This window comes from Pongo pygmaeus, chromosome 14 (assembly GCF_028885625.2).
Source record: "Pongo pygmaeus isolate AG05252 chromosome 14, NHGRI_mPonPyg2-v2.0_pri, whole genome shotgun sequence".
In the NCBI taxonomy this organism is placed as follows: Eukaryota; Metazoa; Chordata; class Mammalia; order Primates; family Hominidae; genus Pongo; species Pongo pygmaeus.
This window is the reverse complement of record NC_072387.2, coordinates 32,439,943-32,458,155: the sequence shown is the minus strand read 5'-3', so window position 1 is coordinate 32,458,155 and position 18,213 is coordinate 32,439,943. Positions and strand designations below refer to the sequence as shown.

Below are 18,213 nucleotides of genomic sequence, written 5' to 3'. Positions count from 1 at the left end.
GGCAATCCGCCAGCCTCAGCCTCCCAAGGTGCTGTGATTACAGGCGTGAGACACCGTGCCCGGCCAACAATATTCTTAAGTATAAAGAACATATAATAGTTGGAAAAATCTATGAGCAGAAATATTTTAGGGGATATTTTGTTATATATTCAGTATTTCTATAAATGTTTTCAAAATATACAAACTTTTGAATGACATAATGCTTTCTGTATTTCTCTTCTCCACTTGGGCAGTTCTGTGAACACAAAACATCTCCTCCTGCTCTGATGTTTCACTTTTTATATGGTTTTGATTGGTATCCCCACCCAAATCTCATGTCAAATTGTAATCCCCAATGTTGGAGGTGGGGTCTGGTGCAGGTGATTGGATCATGGGGGTGGATCCTTCATGAATGGTGCACCACCCCTTTGGTGCTGTCTCCTGATAGTGTTCTCATGAGATCTTCCTCCTGCTCCTACCATGTAAGACACGCCAGCTTCCCCTCACTTTCCACCATGATTGTAAGTTGCCTGAGGCCTCCCCAGAAGAATCCACTATGCTTTCTGTAAAGCCTGCAGAACCATGAACCAATTAAACCTCTTTTATTTGTAAATTACCCAGTTTCAGGTATTTCTTTATAGCAGTGTGAGAATGGATTAATAAAACTTTCCAGGAAGATCATTTCATTCCCCATTCTTTGTCCCCTTTCCATCTGCCCTTTATTCTTTATTGATTCCCCGGTCTCTGACCACCCACCTCAAATTTTTACCTTATCTATTTTATAATCAATTGTTCCATGTGTTATCATGCTAAATATAAACCCTTTTTATGATGATAGACATCATGACTAATAACTTCTGTAATAGTGATGAGGATATCTGAAAAACATATATTTTAAAAATAGATACACAATAGATATGACATCTATGACTGGTGTAAGAAGAAGGTTCTAATTGGAAGCTGATACAGAAGGAGATCAGTTTGTTTCAGAGCACTTAATAACCTGAATCTCACCCAATACAAAGCACAAAGGTTGAAGAAGTGATAGCCCTTTTTAAGTGAGCTACCAGGGATTAACCACTAAATTTTAGTACCATTGCATATAGTATTTGTATATTGTATCTCTGAGTTCTGTGAACCAAAGAAGAAAAGGTTGATTTTTGGAGCAAGCATCTTTACCATGACTAGGCAAAATAAAAAAGAAATAGAAGTCAGAGTTGATAGATGTCCACTATCAAAAACAACTTACATTCAGCTGGGCGCGGTGGCTCACGCTTGTAATCCCAGTACTTCGGGAGGCCAAGGTGGGTGGATCACGAGGTCAGGAGATCCAAGACCATCCTGGCCAACATCGTGAAACCCCGTCTCTACTAAAATACAAAAAATTAGCCGGGCATGGTGGTGCGTGCCTGTAGTCCCAGCTACTTACTCGGGAGGCTGAGCCAGGGGAATCACTTGAACCTGGGCAGCAGAGGTTGCAGTGAACCGAGATCGTGCCACTGCACTCCAGCCTGGCAACAGAGCAAGACTCTGTCTCCAAAAAAAAAAAAAAAAAAAAAAAAAAAACACTTACATTCTAAATTAGAATTGAGTAGCTGAGTAGCTGTGGAATAAAAAGAGATCTGGATTGCCCATGAATGTGAGGACACATGACATACATCTCTGGAGTTATGGAGACAGCAGAGGTCAAGATTGTAACTTCTGAGTGAATACTTCTCATGGGGAAAACTAAGCTGAGAGAAAAGCTAGTATTACATTGTTGGTAGCATAACCCACAAACACAATTTAAAAATTCCTTTGGGACATAAAATATATTAATGTAGCATATGGAACCAAGACATAATAACTGTAGTAGTTCCTTCTGGACCAAAATAAATTGCTAACCACATACATAATTTATTTTCAGAACCCTCAAGGTATTATGCCTCCAATATGCACATTCTGAATTAGTTAAACAGAGGAATCAAGAAATGGTCAAAATAAGGGTGAGGGAAGCAAGAGTTTCTAAAGCTATCACAAGATGTTGTAGTTGTCATCTCTAGAAATTTAAACAGCAGGGTAAACTTTCTCAAAAAGATGTATCATAGGACTATCTCTAGTCAAAAATGATTGCAGAATGGGCAGAAATCTCAGAAGCCTACCAAAAAGGTAATTTAAACAAAGAAAGAAAAAAAGGAAGGGAGTGAAGGAATGAGAGAGGGAGAGAGAAGAATTTCCTACCACCAAGTTAAAAAGAAAACAATAACAAAACTTTAGGAGACTGTAAAGTCATTGTGTCTCAGACCCAAGACTGGTTTCTATAAGAATAAATGTAGTCGCAGCCAGGCGCAGTGGCTCACACCTGTAATCCCAGCACTTTGGGAGGCTGAGGCGGGTGGATAACCTGAGGTCAGGAGTTTGAGACCAGCCTGGCCAACATGGTAAAACCCCTTCTCTACTAAAAATACAAAAAATTAGCCAGGCGTGGGGAGTGCGCCTGTAATCCCAGCTATTTGGGAGGCTGAGGCAGGAGAATTGCTTGAACCCGGGAGGCAGAGGTTGCAGCGAGCCGAGATCACGCCACTGCACTCCAGCCTGGGCGACAGAGCAAGACTCCATCTCAAAAAATATATATATAGTCTTAGTTTTACACAGAGATGCATGCACATATACACAAGATGTAGTGATTGAGAATCTTAAAGAGTAAAACAAAATGTATGTTAACTGGATATCTGAGAAAAATGATTATGATAAAAAGGGCCTAGTCACATTATCCAATGGGGAAAATGAACTTGAAAGAATGTGAATATAAATACAAGTAATACAAGTTTTCCAGAAAGAAATGTTAACAGAGAATGAATACCTTTTAAAAGTCATTCCAATACTGGGAAAACTAGATATCCACATGCAGAAGAATGAAATTAGATCATTATCTCACATTATATACAAAAATCAACTCAAAATAGATTAAAGATTTAAAAGACCTGAAACTGTAAAACTGCTAGAAGAAAATAGGGGGAAAGCTCTACGTCACTGGTCTGGACAATGATTTTTTTGGATATGACAACAAAAGCACAGGCAACAAAAGCAAAAATAGACAAACAGGATTACATCAAACTGTTAATAGAAAACTCTGCATAGCAAAGGAAACAGTCAGCAGAGTAAAGAGCCTATGGAATAGGAGAAAATATTTGCAAACTATACATCTGGTAAGGGTTAATATCCAAAATACATAAGGAACATAAACAACTCAGTAGGAAGAAAACAACTCAAACAGAAAGTGAGCAAAGGACCTAAATAGACATTTCTCAAAAGATGACATACAAATGGCTAATAGGTATATGAAAGCATGCTCAATGTCACTAATCATCAGGGAAATGCAAATTAAAACCACAATGAGATATTACAGAAGGTATTAGAATGGAGATTATTTAAAAAAAAAGACAAAAGATAACAAATGTTGGCAAGGATATGGAGAAAAGGGAACCCTTATACAGTTAGTGGGAATGTAAATTAGTACAGCCATTATGGGAAACAGTATAAATTATTTGTTGTGAATATTTTCGAGAAGGTAACTGAATGGGTTAACTCAGTTAAATGCTGAAATACGTCTATTCAATAGATTAATTTGGTTTTAGAATATTAAAATTCTGGCTTGGTGTTATTCTATTAATCCCACTCTTATGTTGGGAATAAATATGTTATATGTTTCTATTCAATAATTTGGTTTTAGAATATTAATATTTTGGCTTGGTGTTATTCTATTAATCCCACTCTTATGTTGGGAATAAATATGTTATATGCTTAACAACAACAAAGAAACCTAACTTTGACCATGGATTTGATTTCAGGTGCACAGGGCTAAGGGCAGCTTGCAGGTTAGCTCTGTGACTGCGTAGTTCTACATTCTTTCTCTGATCTGCTGCTGCTATTTGATCTCTGAATTTCTCTTTAGTTTTGGTGAAACTTTCTAAAAGACATTCACTGTGGGTCAGATGCAATTTATAAAAATTGTGTATTCAAGAAGGGAGCCCTGTTTATCTCATTTCTCATCTGTTTAGATGATTTTAGAGCACTAGAAAGGCACTGGTAGAGAGGCAGGCAGAGGGCAAACCTCCAAAGCCATTAAGGTTTTGTTGTAATTCATAGGAAGCTATTAAAGGGTTCCAAACAAAGGATTTAAACAACCTAAATTGAATGTTAAGAAGCCATTTCTGGCTGCTCTATTTGCGGGTTCTTGGTAAGTGCTAAGAAATGAACAAATGTGGTATAATCATCTGTCAGTGTATTTCTCACTGGCCCTGATTTATCCAAGATTAATTCAATTTCTGGGATTACCAAAGGCATCTCTGATGAAACTCAAGACCCACATTAAATATCCACATTATGGCCCAAGATGAACACCTATGCAACGAGATTGTCATTATTCAAATTACAGTACAGCTATCCTAGAGGAAAAAGAGGCTTGCTACATGCTAGAGTAGCATTAAGCATGGAGAGAAACGTGAAGGTTTAAAGGAGAAAGTGCTTCTAAAGCTGACCCAGGAAGGATAAGGAGAATACGGGCCGGACGCGGTGGCTCACGCCTGTAATCTTAGCACTTTGGGAGGCCTAAGGCGGGCAGACTGCCTGAGCTCAGGAGTTTGATTTCGAGAGCAGCCTGTGCAACACAGTGAAACCCAGTCAATACTAAAATACAAAAAATCAGCTGGGCGTGGTGGCGTGTGCCTGTAGTCCCAGTTACTGGGGAGGCTGAGACAGGAGAATTGCTTGAACCCGGAGGCCAAGGTCGCAGTGAGCCGAAATCTCACCATTGCACTCCAGCCTGGGCGACAGAGCAAGACTCCATTTCTAAAAAAAAGAAAAAAAAAAGAGAGAATATGAATTGATGAAGAGTGAACAGTAGGTATTCCAGATGAGGGAATAGGGAATAATACTCACAAAACTGTAGAAGAGTCAACATGTTACATGAGAATATTGGCTTGATTGGTACTCAGTTCCATCATGGATTAGTAGTGGAAACTATTGGGTGAGTAGTAGAATGGGGGTAATTTAGGGAAGCAGTACTTTTCTCTCGAAGACAACAAATTACAAAGATTTTTTAGCAGAAGTGAGCCTTTCAACAGAATACTTACTTCACAGTTTCTATTTACCCACACACAGTGTAGAGAGAAAAGAAAATGAGGAATATGGGCAGGCTTTATTCTTAGCAGCAAAAGGCAACCGTGCCACCTCCAGATGTTTTGTTTGAAATACACCTGCCACCTTTCTACTAGATTACTTCATTCCTTGCTCACAAAACGTCTCATGCACTCTACTGCTTAAAGAGTAAAGTCCAAACTCCTCAGCCTGACACTCGAGATTCTCCGAAATTCTTCCCTGACATACCTCTCCAAAGAAGCTTACTTTAAGGAAACTCATACTCTGGCTAAATGGTCTTTAAATTCTCAAGAAGTCACTGTGTCTTCCATCTACCTTCCCTCGCATCTACCTTCCCTCGCTTATGTGTTCTTTATTCTTGGAATCCCTTAGCTCTTGTTTACTCCTGTAAGTACTACCTAGGTTGTAAGGTCTAGGACAAACCCTATATCCTCTACGAAGACTTCATACCACCGTAGACCATATTGACTTCATTTCTTCATTGCTTTTTGTGAACTATGCTTGGGCAAGTTGCTTCAACTGTTTTTTTTTTTTTTGAGACGGAGTCTCGCTCTGTCGCCCAGACTGGGGTGCAGTGGTACGATCTCGGCTCACTGCAAGCTCCGCCTCCCGGGTTCACGCCATTCTCCTGCCTCAGCCTCCCGAGTAGCTGGAACTACAGGCGCTCGTCACGAGTAGCTGGAACTACAGGCGCTCCCCACCACGTCTGGCTAATTTTTTTTTTTCTTTTGTATTTTTAGTAGAGACGGGGTTTCACCATGTTAGCCAGGATGGTCTCAATCTCCTGACCTCGTGATCTGCCCACCTCGGCCTCCCATAGTGCTCGGATTACAGGCGTGAGCCACCGCGCCGGGCCCAGAAGGCAGTAATTCTTCTTGTCTCTAACACACGTCCGGCACATAACACTTAGTTATTTTGGCGGAAGTTACTGGGTTTTTTTAAGGAGTTATATACCTCTCAAGCAGAAACCTGTTAGTTCACAAATTCTTAGCATCCCCAACCACTCTTGGCACGCTACCGTGTATATTATTAGGCTCAACAGCAGTTAGTAATGATGAACACTCCTTAATTCGAAAGCGTTCACTGAATCTACCCCAACGATAGCTGCTGATTAGCTTCTCCACTCCAGCTGCTATTAGCTAAGCCCTGGATGCCCGAAGCACACAGGTTTAGGGCTTCTGGCCCTGACACGTAATAGGGAAAGGGGATTGCTTCAATACAAATGATTATTTATAAAGTCACTCACAATGTAAGTAATAATATGCGAAATTTTAATTTGTGATGACTAAAAGCGCTAAAGTGGTGACTCCTTGGGTAGAACGTAATAACCAACGGTCCTTAACGGCCACAAGGCGCCCCTTCTAGGAGTGGTACCTCCCAGGATAACGGAAAACTGCCCCAGCCCCATCAGGAGCGAGCTTGGGGGCGGGCTTTAATCTCCCGGCCCACTGTTTGGCTATCTGCAGGTGCTGGCCTCCAATGATTGGTTGCTGCCGCGAGGGCCGCCGGGACCCGCACTCGGCGGTTGTTCGAGAAGAAAGAGACAGCGATGGCGGCAGGGGCTTCGAAGACTGGGCCTTCTCGGTCTTCCTACCAGCGGATGGGGAGGAAGAGTCAGCCCTGGGGTGCCGCTGAAATCCAGTGCACCAGGTGTGGAAGGAGGGTATCCAGAGCATCCGGTGAGGAGCCCAAGGGCCCACCTAGCAGGGAGGCAGCCTGGAGGGAGCGCTGGGGGCCAGGTGAGCTGGTGGGCGCGTGAGGCTTGGTCAGCTGTATCCAATCATGGTGTCACTGGAAACTGCGTCACAGGCTTCCCGCGAGCTGCAGCTAACCCCTAAGAGGGCCGTGCTTGAGTTGGTTAGGGCAGCACCTGCCCCTTTGACGGCTTTCTCCACTTACCCATCCAGGCCTCACCGACCCTACAGCCGGGAGGATGGGGGCCCGGGTGGCTTTAATCTACCCCTCACAAGGCAGGTTAGCGGGTTCATGCAAAAGTAGACATAAAATGTAGCCCATTGTTTTGTCATCAAGAAGGAACGAAACTTGATTTTCTCGTATAGTTTTTGTTGTAGGAGTAACAAGTAGACCATTGTGAAATGGTTTTGGATTTTGTTGTTGTTGTTGTTAGCATTTTTTTGTTTCTGTGGGGTTTTTGTTTGTTTGTTTGTTTTTTACATTATGGCTCACACTGGCCTAAAACACTGTTTGGAAAATGATAGTTTCTTTTGTGCACCTTGTAGGGGGTGTGTGTGTGGGTGTGTGTTGGTCTTTATACGTGAAGGGAAAAATACACTGCAGTATTATTGGTCTGTTCACCTACAATCTACTCAAGTGATCACAGGTTCAAGTTATTTATTATTATTTTTTTCTTTGAGACGAAGTCTCGCTCTGTAGCCCAGGGTGGAGTGCAGTGGCGCGATCTCGGCTCACTGCAAGCTCCGCCTCCCAGGTTCCCGCCATTCTCCTGCCTCAGCCTCTGGAGTAGCTGGGACTACAGGCGCCCGCCACCACGCCAGGCTAATTTTTTGTATATTTAGTAGAGACGGGGTTTCACCGTGTTAGCCAGGATGGTCTCGATCTCCTGACCTCGTGATCCGCCCGTCTTGGCCTCCCAAAGTGCTGGGATTACAGGTGTGAGCCACCGTGCCCGGCCGGTTCAAGTTATTTTAATGTAACTTAAAATACCTTAGTGTGCTCTTAATACAGATGAGTTGTTGAATCTCAATTCCTGGAGATACTGAAAATTCGTATTACCTGGTGTAACGTTTATACTTTCAAAAGTTAAGGTTATTCGATCAGTTTTCTCAGTCTTGTCAAGATGGACTCTGTGAGATGTGAGCCTCTGCAGAAAAAGTTAGTTGTGATTTCAGTGGAGAACCAAGTTTCTCCTACTTGGGGTTTAGATCACTGCTACCGTTACGTAGAAAATTTCCATTTTTGAATGAAATTAAAATTACGGAATAAAGTTCAAGAACACAACCTTTTAAAATGAGTACTTCTTCCATACGTTAGTATTATAATACTTAGAAAAACTAAATTGGAAAAGTAGTGGTTATCTATATAGAATCCTGAAAGTGCTTTTTAAGCTGTAATTTACCACAAGTTATTTTGAGTTATTCAGTATCAGAAATTTTATAATAACAGTTAAGTGTTTTTATTTCTTTGGCAATATTATCTCTGGAAGTTAAATAGGGTTTTAAAATTTAGCATGGTTGTAAGCAAGTTTCAAGTATTTCAGTAGGATAGGAGACTTGTAAAGTTTTTAAAAAATAAAATTAATGCAAGGCCGGGCACAGTGGCTCACGCCTGTAGTCCCAGCATTTTGGGAGGCCGAGGTGGGCGGATCACTTGAGGTCGGGAGATCAAGACCAGCCTAGGCAACATGGTGAAATCCCATCTCTACTAAAAATACAAAAAAATAAGCTAGGCATACTGACGCACACCTGTAATCTCAGCTACTCCGGAGGCCGAGGCAGGAGAATAGCATGAACTCAGGAGGCAGAGTTGGCAGTGAACCGAGATTGTGGTCCGTCTCAGAATGAATGAATGAATGGATGAACAAATAAATGAATAAAATTAATGCAATTATAATTCAGCAAGAACTCTATAATTATTTTGCTAGTAAAAGATGACTGATTTTTATTTAGTTTTTTTCCCTTTTCAGTTTTCTTGCAAAACTTTAAAAATGACAACCTTTCGAAATTATATAGCTAAAACAAATGTTATTTATTATAAACTTCATATTCTTAGAGCATTTAATCATGATGTTAGGTTTTCAATCAAGTTACGATATTTCCTTTCATAAATGCTAAGTTTGTGAAAATGTGAGTTGTAGGTATGTGATAATAGTAGCATCTGGCTTCTGGCCTTGCCAATGTCTTAAATGATTCTAACAGCACGGTCTTGCCAGTGTCTCATTTTGGCCCTTCCTGACCTCTTCACAGGATGGGAAATATAAAGTAGTAGAGGGCAGTATGATCAATCAGAAAGAATGTTAGACTTGGAAACAGAACTAGATAGGAGTCTGGATTATACCATTTAGTTAACCAAATCTCCAAAATGCTATTTCATCTCCAGCCCACTTAACTGTGATATTTACAAATAACAAATAAAATGTGTCAGAGCACTTTGTATAAGATATGGCAGATTCAAAGTATTCTAGGTACAAAATAGCTATCTGAATTAATGCAAATGCTATTACATAGCTCTTCTTGGTTTTTCTTCTTGATTTTTCTCCCTCCTGACCTGAATAGTTGGTTACTCCTGATTTATATTCAATAAGTCAACCATTTCAAACTGTAGTAGCTATCTTTTCCTGTACAGTAGGATCCTCTTTGGATTTCCCTTTGATCAGTGTTGCCCATTCAACATTAACACACTGTGGGCAGTTTAATCACAATAGAATTTCTTCAGTAGAATTAGCCGGGTGTGTTGGGACACACCTGTAGTCCCAGCTACTTGGGAGGCTGAGGTAGGAGGATCACTTGAGCCCAAGAAGTGGAGGCTGCAGTGAGCTGGTGCCACTACACTCCAGCTTGGGCGACAGAGCAAGACCTTGTCTCAGTAATAATCATCATCATCAAAATAATAATTAAGAATTTCATCAATAGGGCACCATTGTGAACTTCAATGTGGACATGCTTTTTGTGAACTATGCTTGTTAATGACTGAAGAATGCACCACAATTATATGCCCTGATTGTGAGGTAAGTGTTATAATTTTTCAGATGAAACATATCACAACCTAATGTTAATGGTAAAAATACTACAGTAGTAAAACATACTTCTAGTTAGAAACTAAAAACTTGGCCGGGCGTGGTGGCTGACGCCTATAATCCCAGCACTTTTGGAGGCTGAGGCAGGCAGATCACCAGATCAAGAGATCAAGACCACCCTGGCCAACATGGGGAAACCCCGTCTCTACTGAAAATACAAAAATTTGCTGGGCCTAGTGGTTCACACCTGTAGTCCCAGCTGCTCGGTAGCCTGAAGCAGGAGAATCACTTGAACCGGGCAGTGGAGGCTGCAGTGAGCCAAGACTGCACCACTGCACTCCAGTCTGGCAACAGAGCAAGACTCCGTCTCAAAAAAAAAAAAACAAAAAAAACCCCTAAAATCTTGCATTTTTGCTGCTGAATCTTTAAGCAAAGAAACCTAACAAAAGATAAAACTTTTTCTATCCATTTTATAATTGTGCAAAATGATCAGGAAAAATAAAAGGCTAAAGTCATACACTTATCGGCCTACATATTTTGATTCTTTGGCGACTTCTGTGGAAAATTATGTGTTTTGTTTATTTTAATGGTGTGTATTCCTTTAAAAACCCTAGCCCCTGTTTTACCCACCAATCCATGCAACCACATTTTGAACTCCCGCCTGCCCCTCAACCTTTGTGTGTCATCAAATGTACATTTGGGAGATGCCATTCTACAACAAGATAGAGAAGCAAAACTACTGCCTAAAATTTTTACTTCAGAAGCCATTAAGACTAAAATCTACCCATAAGAATGAGAACAAATTAAGGATGTAAAATAAAATTTACTTGATATCCTATTCATTTAATACAAATGTAAGTGTAGTTCAGCTTGTATAATATTGTTCCTGGGAAGTTGACTCAAGCTGTAAATTCCTTTTTTTTTTTTTTTTTTGAGATGGAGTCTCACTCTGTCCCCCAGGCTGGAGTGCAGTGACTCAATCTCAGCTCACTGCAACCTCCACCTCCCAGGTCCAAGTGATTCTCCTGCCTCAGCCTCCCAAGTAGCTGGGACTATAGGCGTGTGCCACCACGCCCGACTAATTTTTTGTATTTTTAGTAGAGAGGGGGGTTTCACTGTATTAGCCAGGATGGTCTCGATCTCCTGACCTCGTGATCTGCCCACCTTGGCCTCCCAAAGTGCTGGGATTACAGGCATGAGCCACTGCACCTGGCCAAGCTGTAAATTCTTAATGTTTTACTGGATAAATCAGGTGATAAGGCTTTGTATCATTTGTTCTCTGTGGAAGTGTGGCAGACCCTATGGAGGCATGAGACCTAGAATGCAATTCTCATTCTGTCAGTCTAGCCTGGGTTTCCTCATTTGTGAGATGGATATAATACCTGCTTTGTCTTATCTCCTAGGATTGCTAAGAATCAAATCTGAATTATGTAACAGTTCTCCATAAGCTTCTAGACTACTAAAATAACCCTTCATTATTTAGGTTTGAATGAACTGCCTTGCAAGTTAAATATGGTTAAAAAAAACCCAAACCATATATTGTAATTAATGAAAGTTTAAATTATAACAAAAAATTACGTATTAGTAGCTGCCTATTTTGTGGGAAATTCCTAACCTCTTCTCTTTTTTTTTTTTTTGATATGGGGCTCCTTAGACGTGGCTGGCTATGTGGGTAAGATGAAGTGAGCCCTCCTCCTGTGGTTGTGGTGGTAGATCCCTGATAGATTCAGTCTTGTGGGTGAAGATTAAGTGAAGGGAAAGGAAAGGAGCAGGCAGCTGGAACTGTCTGTGTCCATATCTGTCCTGTTCTAATATTAAAAAAAAAAAAGACTTGGCAAATGATTTCACATTTAATGTTCTTAAATCATTATACTTGTACTATTTTTGGGATTTTGGATAATGTGTAGGAGTGTTTATAATGTGTTTACAAATACTAATTTTGATTTTAAGGTTGTGATAAATCTATTTTGTATCATTGACTGGTTTTGCTCTAACTTTTACTTTTAGCGATAAGTGACCTGTCCCATCCTCCGTTCCTATTCTCCCATCCCCACACCCACCTACTGTTAGCCCAGGTAATTGACAAGTGACTATATTCACATTCTTCAGACACACTGGTGAGCTGGGCCCTATTAAAAGAAGTCATTCAAGAAACCTTCCTGAAATTGTTACCACTCTTTTTAAACTTTAGATTTGTATTATTACCTAATATTTATTTGGAATAAGGTATACAGAGAATGGAAGAATCTAGTTTAAATTTAGTGAAGTCTGAATTTATGGAATATTTGAGGAATGTAGTTTATTACATTTGAACAAGGTATCTGCTCTAAAAAGTTAAGATTTAGATTCCTGTATTCACGTTAGACTTATAATTTATCTTTAACTTCAGAGGCCTAGGTAATGCTGTTTACTTCAAATGTAAGCTTAAAATCCATTCAAGATTAATAGGTATCCTTTTGTTCTTATTTCTGAGTTTGGGTGAATGTGCATTTATTTGACAGTCTTTATTTTTGATAGTTGAATGGTTTTTGATAACATCTTCCTTCTCTGCTATTGATTGATGTTAATGGTTAATCTTTCTATAATTTTGCACAGCAAAATGACAGATTTTATTCAAGGATAGAATTATACCTAGGTGCTATTTTAGAAATACTGGCATTTTATTAACTTTTGGACCTGATTCTAAAATACATTGGGCCATGAAGAAAGGATAAATCATCCAATCAATAGATAATTCATATATACTAAAATCTCATGATTGGAAATATTAATATATAAAAATTAGAAATGTAAACTAGACAGAAATACAGATAATTGTATAATCTTGGATAGGAAAGCATTGATAAGCATATCAAATAGGAATCAGAAACTACAGAATAAATGCTTGTTAAATTTGACCACAGTTTTTCATTTACAAGCAACAAAAGCAGGCAAAACACCATCGTAAATAAAATTTAAATGACAAGCTATAGGGGATAAAAGAAAACCTTTATTATATATGTTACAAGTTAAGAGTCTTTCTGCAGTTTTTACTTAAAATCTTTTAAATTAGTTGTATTTAATACTTTCTTAAACTATCTGGAAGAAATGTCCTGCATCAAATCTGCTGATAATAGTATTAACCTCTTATGAAATGCTAAGCCAAAGTGTGATGAACTAGGAGGTATATAGAAATTAAGTTTTTAAACCCCAATTTTGGGGAAAAGGGACTTAAAATACCATTCAGCTCAGTGAGATTTGTTAAAAGTAACCTAATTAAACTAATAATACATGGCTACAAGTACATGGTTTTAAGTACATAATACTTGAAACCTTGAAAGAACGTTCTCTTCCCCACCAAAGATGTACATTTCACAAAAATGGGACACTATAACAATTAGTAATCTGCTTTGTTTCTTTTAGCAACCTTCATCTGTTCTCATGAAAATAAGCACTATAATTTTCTTAACTAATCTCTTTATTGATAAACATTTAGTTTTAAAATTTTTTCACTATAATTGTGTACAATTCCTCAACCTCACCTCCATCAGTAGATTCTGCAATTTCTAACTCCAAAAGAAATTCCTATTTTGGGCTTGTTATATTTGTTTTAGTGTTTTGGCATTTTGATGTAAAAAATGGCTGTTTCCTTGTTGTAAATTGTAATTCCCTCATGACCAGTGAAGTTGAGCAACTTTTCATATGTTTGACTTATCAGTGCCTCTTCTGTGTGGATCTTTAACAGCTCTTTTCAGACCGTTTGGATCTTTTCGTTTTGAATTGTCTTTTTCCTAACTTGTTGTTTGTTGTTGTTTGCTTTTTCTGGAGACAGGGTCTTGCTCTGTTGCCCCAGACTGGAGTGCAGTGATGTGATCACAGCTCACTGCAACCTCAACCTCTCCAGCTGAAGCAATCCTCCTAACTCATCCAGTCCAGTAGCAGCTGGGACTAAAGGGGAGTACCACTGCACACAGATAATTTTTTTTTTTTTTTGGAATAGGTGGATCCTTGCTATGTGGCTAGGCTAGGTCCTTGCTATGTTGCCTAGGCTGGTCCCACCTTAGCCTTCCAAAGTGCTGAGATTACAGGTGTTAGCCACTGTATCCAGCTTGTCTTTTTCCTAAGTTGTAAGAGTACTGTATGTGATAGCCGTATTAACATTTCATCCTGTGTAACTGTTTTCTCCCAGTCTCTCACTTTTGATTTTATTGCATTTAGCCATTCAGAAGTGTTTCTTAACTAGTCATTTTTACCCCTGCTTCATGAATTCTAGGTAGGGTTTTTTTTTTTTTTTTCTGACTAGGCAGACCTTCCTAACTCAAAGTTATATGTATATATATCTTCAATACTTAACTTTTTTTAAAAAAGTATATGTTGGCTGAGCTCATGCCTGTAATCCCAGCACTTTGGGAGGCTGAGGTGGGTGGATCACATGAGGTCGGGAGTCGAGACCAGCCTGACCAAAATGGAGAAACCCTATCTCTACTAAAAATACCAAATTAGCCAGGCGTGGTGGCGCATGCCTGTAATCCCAGATACTCGGGAGGCTGAGGCAGGAAAATCACTTGAACCCAGGAGGCGGAGGCTGCAGTGAGCCGAGATCGCACTATTGCACTCCAGCCTGGGCAACAAGAGCGAAACTCCATCTGAAGAAAAAAAAGTGGGGGCAGTATATGTTTAATTATTTTATATGTTATGTGATGTAAGGTGCAGGTATACCTTTATTCTTCAGAATGATTGGCTGATTTTGTCATACCTTTTATTGAGTAATCCTTCCATTTAATTGAGATCCCACTTGTATTCTATATTAAGTTCTCATAGAGAGTTGGGTCTGTTTCAAGGCTTTGTTCTACTGATATATTATGCTAGCACATAGTGTTTTAATTATTACGGTAGCGCTATAGTCTTATTAATTGGTGGAATAAATTTATGCTGAATTCTATGTTAAAGTTTTTGCAGTTCTTGTACAATATATTTTTCCATACGTATTTTAGAATTGTATTAATTTCATATTAGATGATGTTAGGACATTCAGTCTTTGTCTCCAGGAACCTGGTTTGAGTCTCCATTTTTTTGTTGTTGTTGTTCTTGTTTTATGACCTCTAGCCAGGTGCGATTTTTTAAAAAGTTTTCTTTACTTAGAGCTTATAGTTTTCTTGTTAAATTTTCCTAAATAACTTCAATCAGCAGGAAAAGAAACAGCCCCATTAAAAAGTGGGCAAAAGACGTGAACAGACACTTTTTTTTTTTTTTCTTTTGAGACAGAGTTTCGCTGTGTCACCCAGGCTAGAGTGCAGTAGCACCATCTCAGCTCACTGCAAGCTCTGCCTCCCAGGTTCATGCCATTCTCCTGCCTCAGCCTCTCGAGTGGCTGGGACTACAGGTGCCCGCCACCACGCCCGGCTAATTTTTTGTATTTTTAATAGAGATGGGGTTTCACCTTGTTAGGCAGGATGGTCTCGATCTCCTGACCTCATGATCTGCCCGCCTCAGCCTCCCAGAAGTGCTGGGATTACAGGCATGAGCCACCACCCCCGGTCATGAACAGACACTTCCTAAAAGACATACAACCAGCCAACAAACATGAAAAAATGCTCACATCACTTATCAGAGAAATGCAAATCAAAACCCACAATGAGATACCATCTCACACCAGAATGTCTATTATTAAAAAGTCAAAAACTAACAGATGTTGTCAAGGTTGTGGAGAAAAGAGAATGTTTATAGACTGTTGGTGGAAATGCAAATCAGGCCCTGTGGAAAGCAGTTTGGCGATTTCTCAAAGAACTACTAATAGAACAACCATTTGACTCAGCACTTCCATTACTGGGTACATACCCCAAGGAAAATAAATTATTCTACCAAAAAGATACCTGTACTCATATGGTCATCACAGTATCATTCACAATAGCAAATACATGGAATCAACCTATGCGTCCCATCATTGGTGGGTTGAATAAAGAAAATGTTGTACATATACACCACAGAATACTATGCAGCCATTAAAAAGAATGAAATAATGTCGTTTGCAGCAACATGGATGCAGCTGAAGGCCATTATCCTAAGCAAATTAATGCAGAAACAGAAAACCAAGTACCACATTTTCACTTCAAGTGGGAGCTAAACATTGGCCACACATGGACATAAACATAGAAACATTAGACACTGGGGACTGCTAGAAAGAGGAAGGGAGGCAAGGGCAGAAAAACTTCCCGTTGGGTCCCATGCTCGCTGTTTGGGTCATGGGATCAACAGAAGCCCAGACCTCAGCATCATGCCCTACACCCTTGCCACAAACCTGTACACGTACCCCTTGAATCTAAAATTTTAAAGAAAAAGATAATTTCAGTTTCACATCCTGGCTTATCCTTTAATTGATTGAGTGAAGTTAGAGGACATACTTCAGCTTTACTTCAATTTCCTTTTCTTTCTTTTTTGTATTGTATTGTGAGGTTTCAATGAGATAGTTTGCCAAGTTTGTAGGACCTAGGCACCCAGAGAATGATGTTGCATTTCCTTCTGCCTTCTTCATTTTTCTTTCAGGTATCAGTTCATGATCTGAGTGGCTTTTAAAATATGTGGAAAAAAATCAGAGACCACAGGACCTCAAATAAATGAACATAAGAAAACTTCTCAGAAAAAAGTCAACCATCAACTATCCAACTTTCTTCTATTTCTAACTGCATTTTACTTGAACACTGTCTCAAGCAGGGATTTTTCTTCATCTAGTGTCTGTGGGCCACGGTGGACTTTAGGAATTCTATTGAACCACATGATTTTAAAAAGTTTTAAATTAAATATTTTAGAATTTTGAACGTATATTACTATTTTTTTTTTTTTACTTTTTTTGAGATAGAGTCTGGCTCTTTCACCCAGGCTAGAGTGCAGTGGTGCAATCTTGGCTCACTGCAACCTCCACACCCTGCCCCGCCAGGTTCAAGTGATTCTCCTGCCTCAGCCTCCCTAGTAGCTGGGATTACAGGCGTCTGCCACCATGCCTGGCTAGTTTTTGTATTTTTAGTGGAGATGGGGTTTTGCCATGTTGGCCAGGCTGGTGTTGAACTCCTGACCTCAGGTGATCCACCCACCTCAGCCTCCCAAAGTGCTAGGATTACGGGCGTGAGCCCTCATTCCTGGCCTAACATTTTTAAAGTAAAATTGAAAGTATTGCTAGTATTTCCTTTACAGTTATGGTAGAGTGAAGTATTTTGGTTAATTACCTAAAAATTAATAGTTGCCAAATTCCTGATTGCTTCCAAAAATTAAAATGGGTCAAAAATTCATATAAGCACGGTTTTCTCCTTGATTTACAGGGGATTTCAGGATCTTTAAGGTTATCATTAACTTTATGAATGGCACACTTAAATAGTTGTTTAGGTTCTGGATAGACATAATTTATTGGATGACTTTCTTTGTTTTTTTAAACCCTTTTTTGTCCTAAGGTTGCTACAGCTGTAAATACTAGACAACGCTACTACCCAATGGCTGGATATGTTAAAGAAGACTCCGTAATGGAGAAACTGCAGCCTAAGACGTATGTTCCATGTGTACTTATTTGAGTATTTAAAGTCAATGTGTTACTGAAATAGTTTTAGAATTATTGATAAAATGTCATTCTTAAGTCTGCATTTCTAACCTGCTGTTTATGGAATGCTCTTTAAGTTTATACTTCATCTTAGCTGTCAGTGGAATGGAGACTTCAGCTCTTTAAAGAAGCAGCATTTGTTTGTCCTTATTTAAAGAAAGAATGTTAAGGATTACCACATCAAGAAAGGCTGAGAGGACACTGGTTAAAGTTACTCGTGCTGGATGGAAGGAAGTTATAGAGAAAAAAAAGTAACTTAGTTCTCTCTGGATTCTTTTTAAAAATTTTTAAAATTCTAAGTTTTTTTAAAGACAGGGTCTCACTCTGTCACCCAGGCTTGAGTGCAGTGGTTTTGATCATGGCTCACTGCCGCCTCAGACTCCTGGTCTCAAGCTAGCCTCTCACCTCAGCCTCTGGAGTATCTAGGACTACAGGCATGCACCACCATGCACAGCTAATTTTTAAATTTTTTTGTAGACGTGGAGTCTCATTGTGTTGCGCAAGCTGGTCTCAAACTCCTGGCTTTAAGTGATCCTTCTGCCTCAGCCTCTCAAAGTGCTGGAATTACAGCCGTGAGCCACTGCACCCAGCTTCTCTTGATTCTTAAAAGTAGCGCAAGTATAGTACAATGGAAGACTTTGTGAAGAGTTGGTTTGAGAGGTGATTTATAAAAGGAAAAATAATACCTTTGGGGTTCTTTTATTCATTTTTCCATTCTTGTATAAGACTTTATACATGTATGCATTAATAGATTCTCTTTTTGAATTAGTAGTATTTTTTAAATACACCCAGCCAGAGATGAGTACCTATGTTACTG

At 39.5% G+C, this 18,213-nt stretch overlaps 1 protein-coding gene across 5 annotated transcripts in view; it reads left to right on the top strand.

Moving 5' to 3' along the window:
* Positions 1-18,213, top strand: part of RNF17 (ring finger protein 17) — a 137,686-nt gene that overhangs the window by 10,618 nt on the left and 108,855 nt on the right. For 3 of the 5 annotated variants that reach the window (XM_054445930.2, XM_054445929.2, XM_054445927.2), the window contains exons 1-3: positions 6,377-6,797; positions 9,729-9,823; positions 17,254-17,345. In XM_054445930.2, the coding sequence (XP_054301905.1) occupies positions 6,668-6,797; positions 9,729-9,823; positions 17,254-17,345 (317 nt within the window). In that variant the 5' untranslated portion in view covers positions 6,377-6,667. Of the gene's footprint in view, positions 1-6,376; positions 6,858-9,728; positions 9,824-17,253; positions 17,346-18,213 lie in introns of those variants that run through there. The other 2 variants (XM_063650630.1, XM_054445926.2) reach the window with 2 other exon arrangements.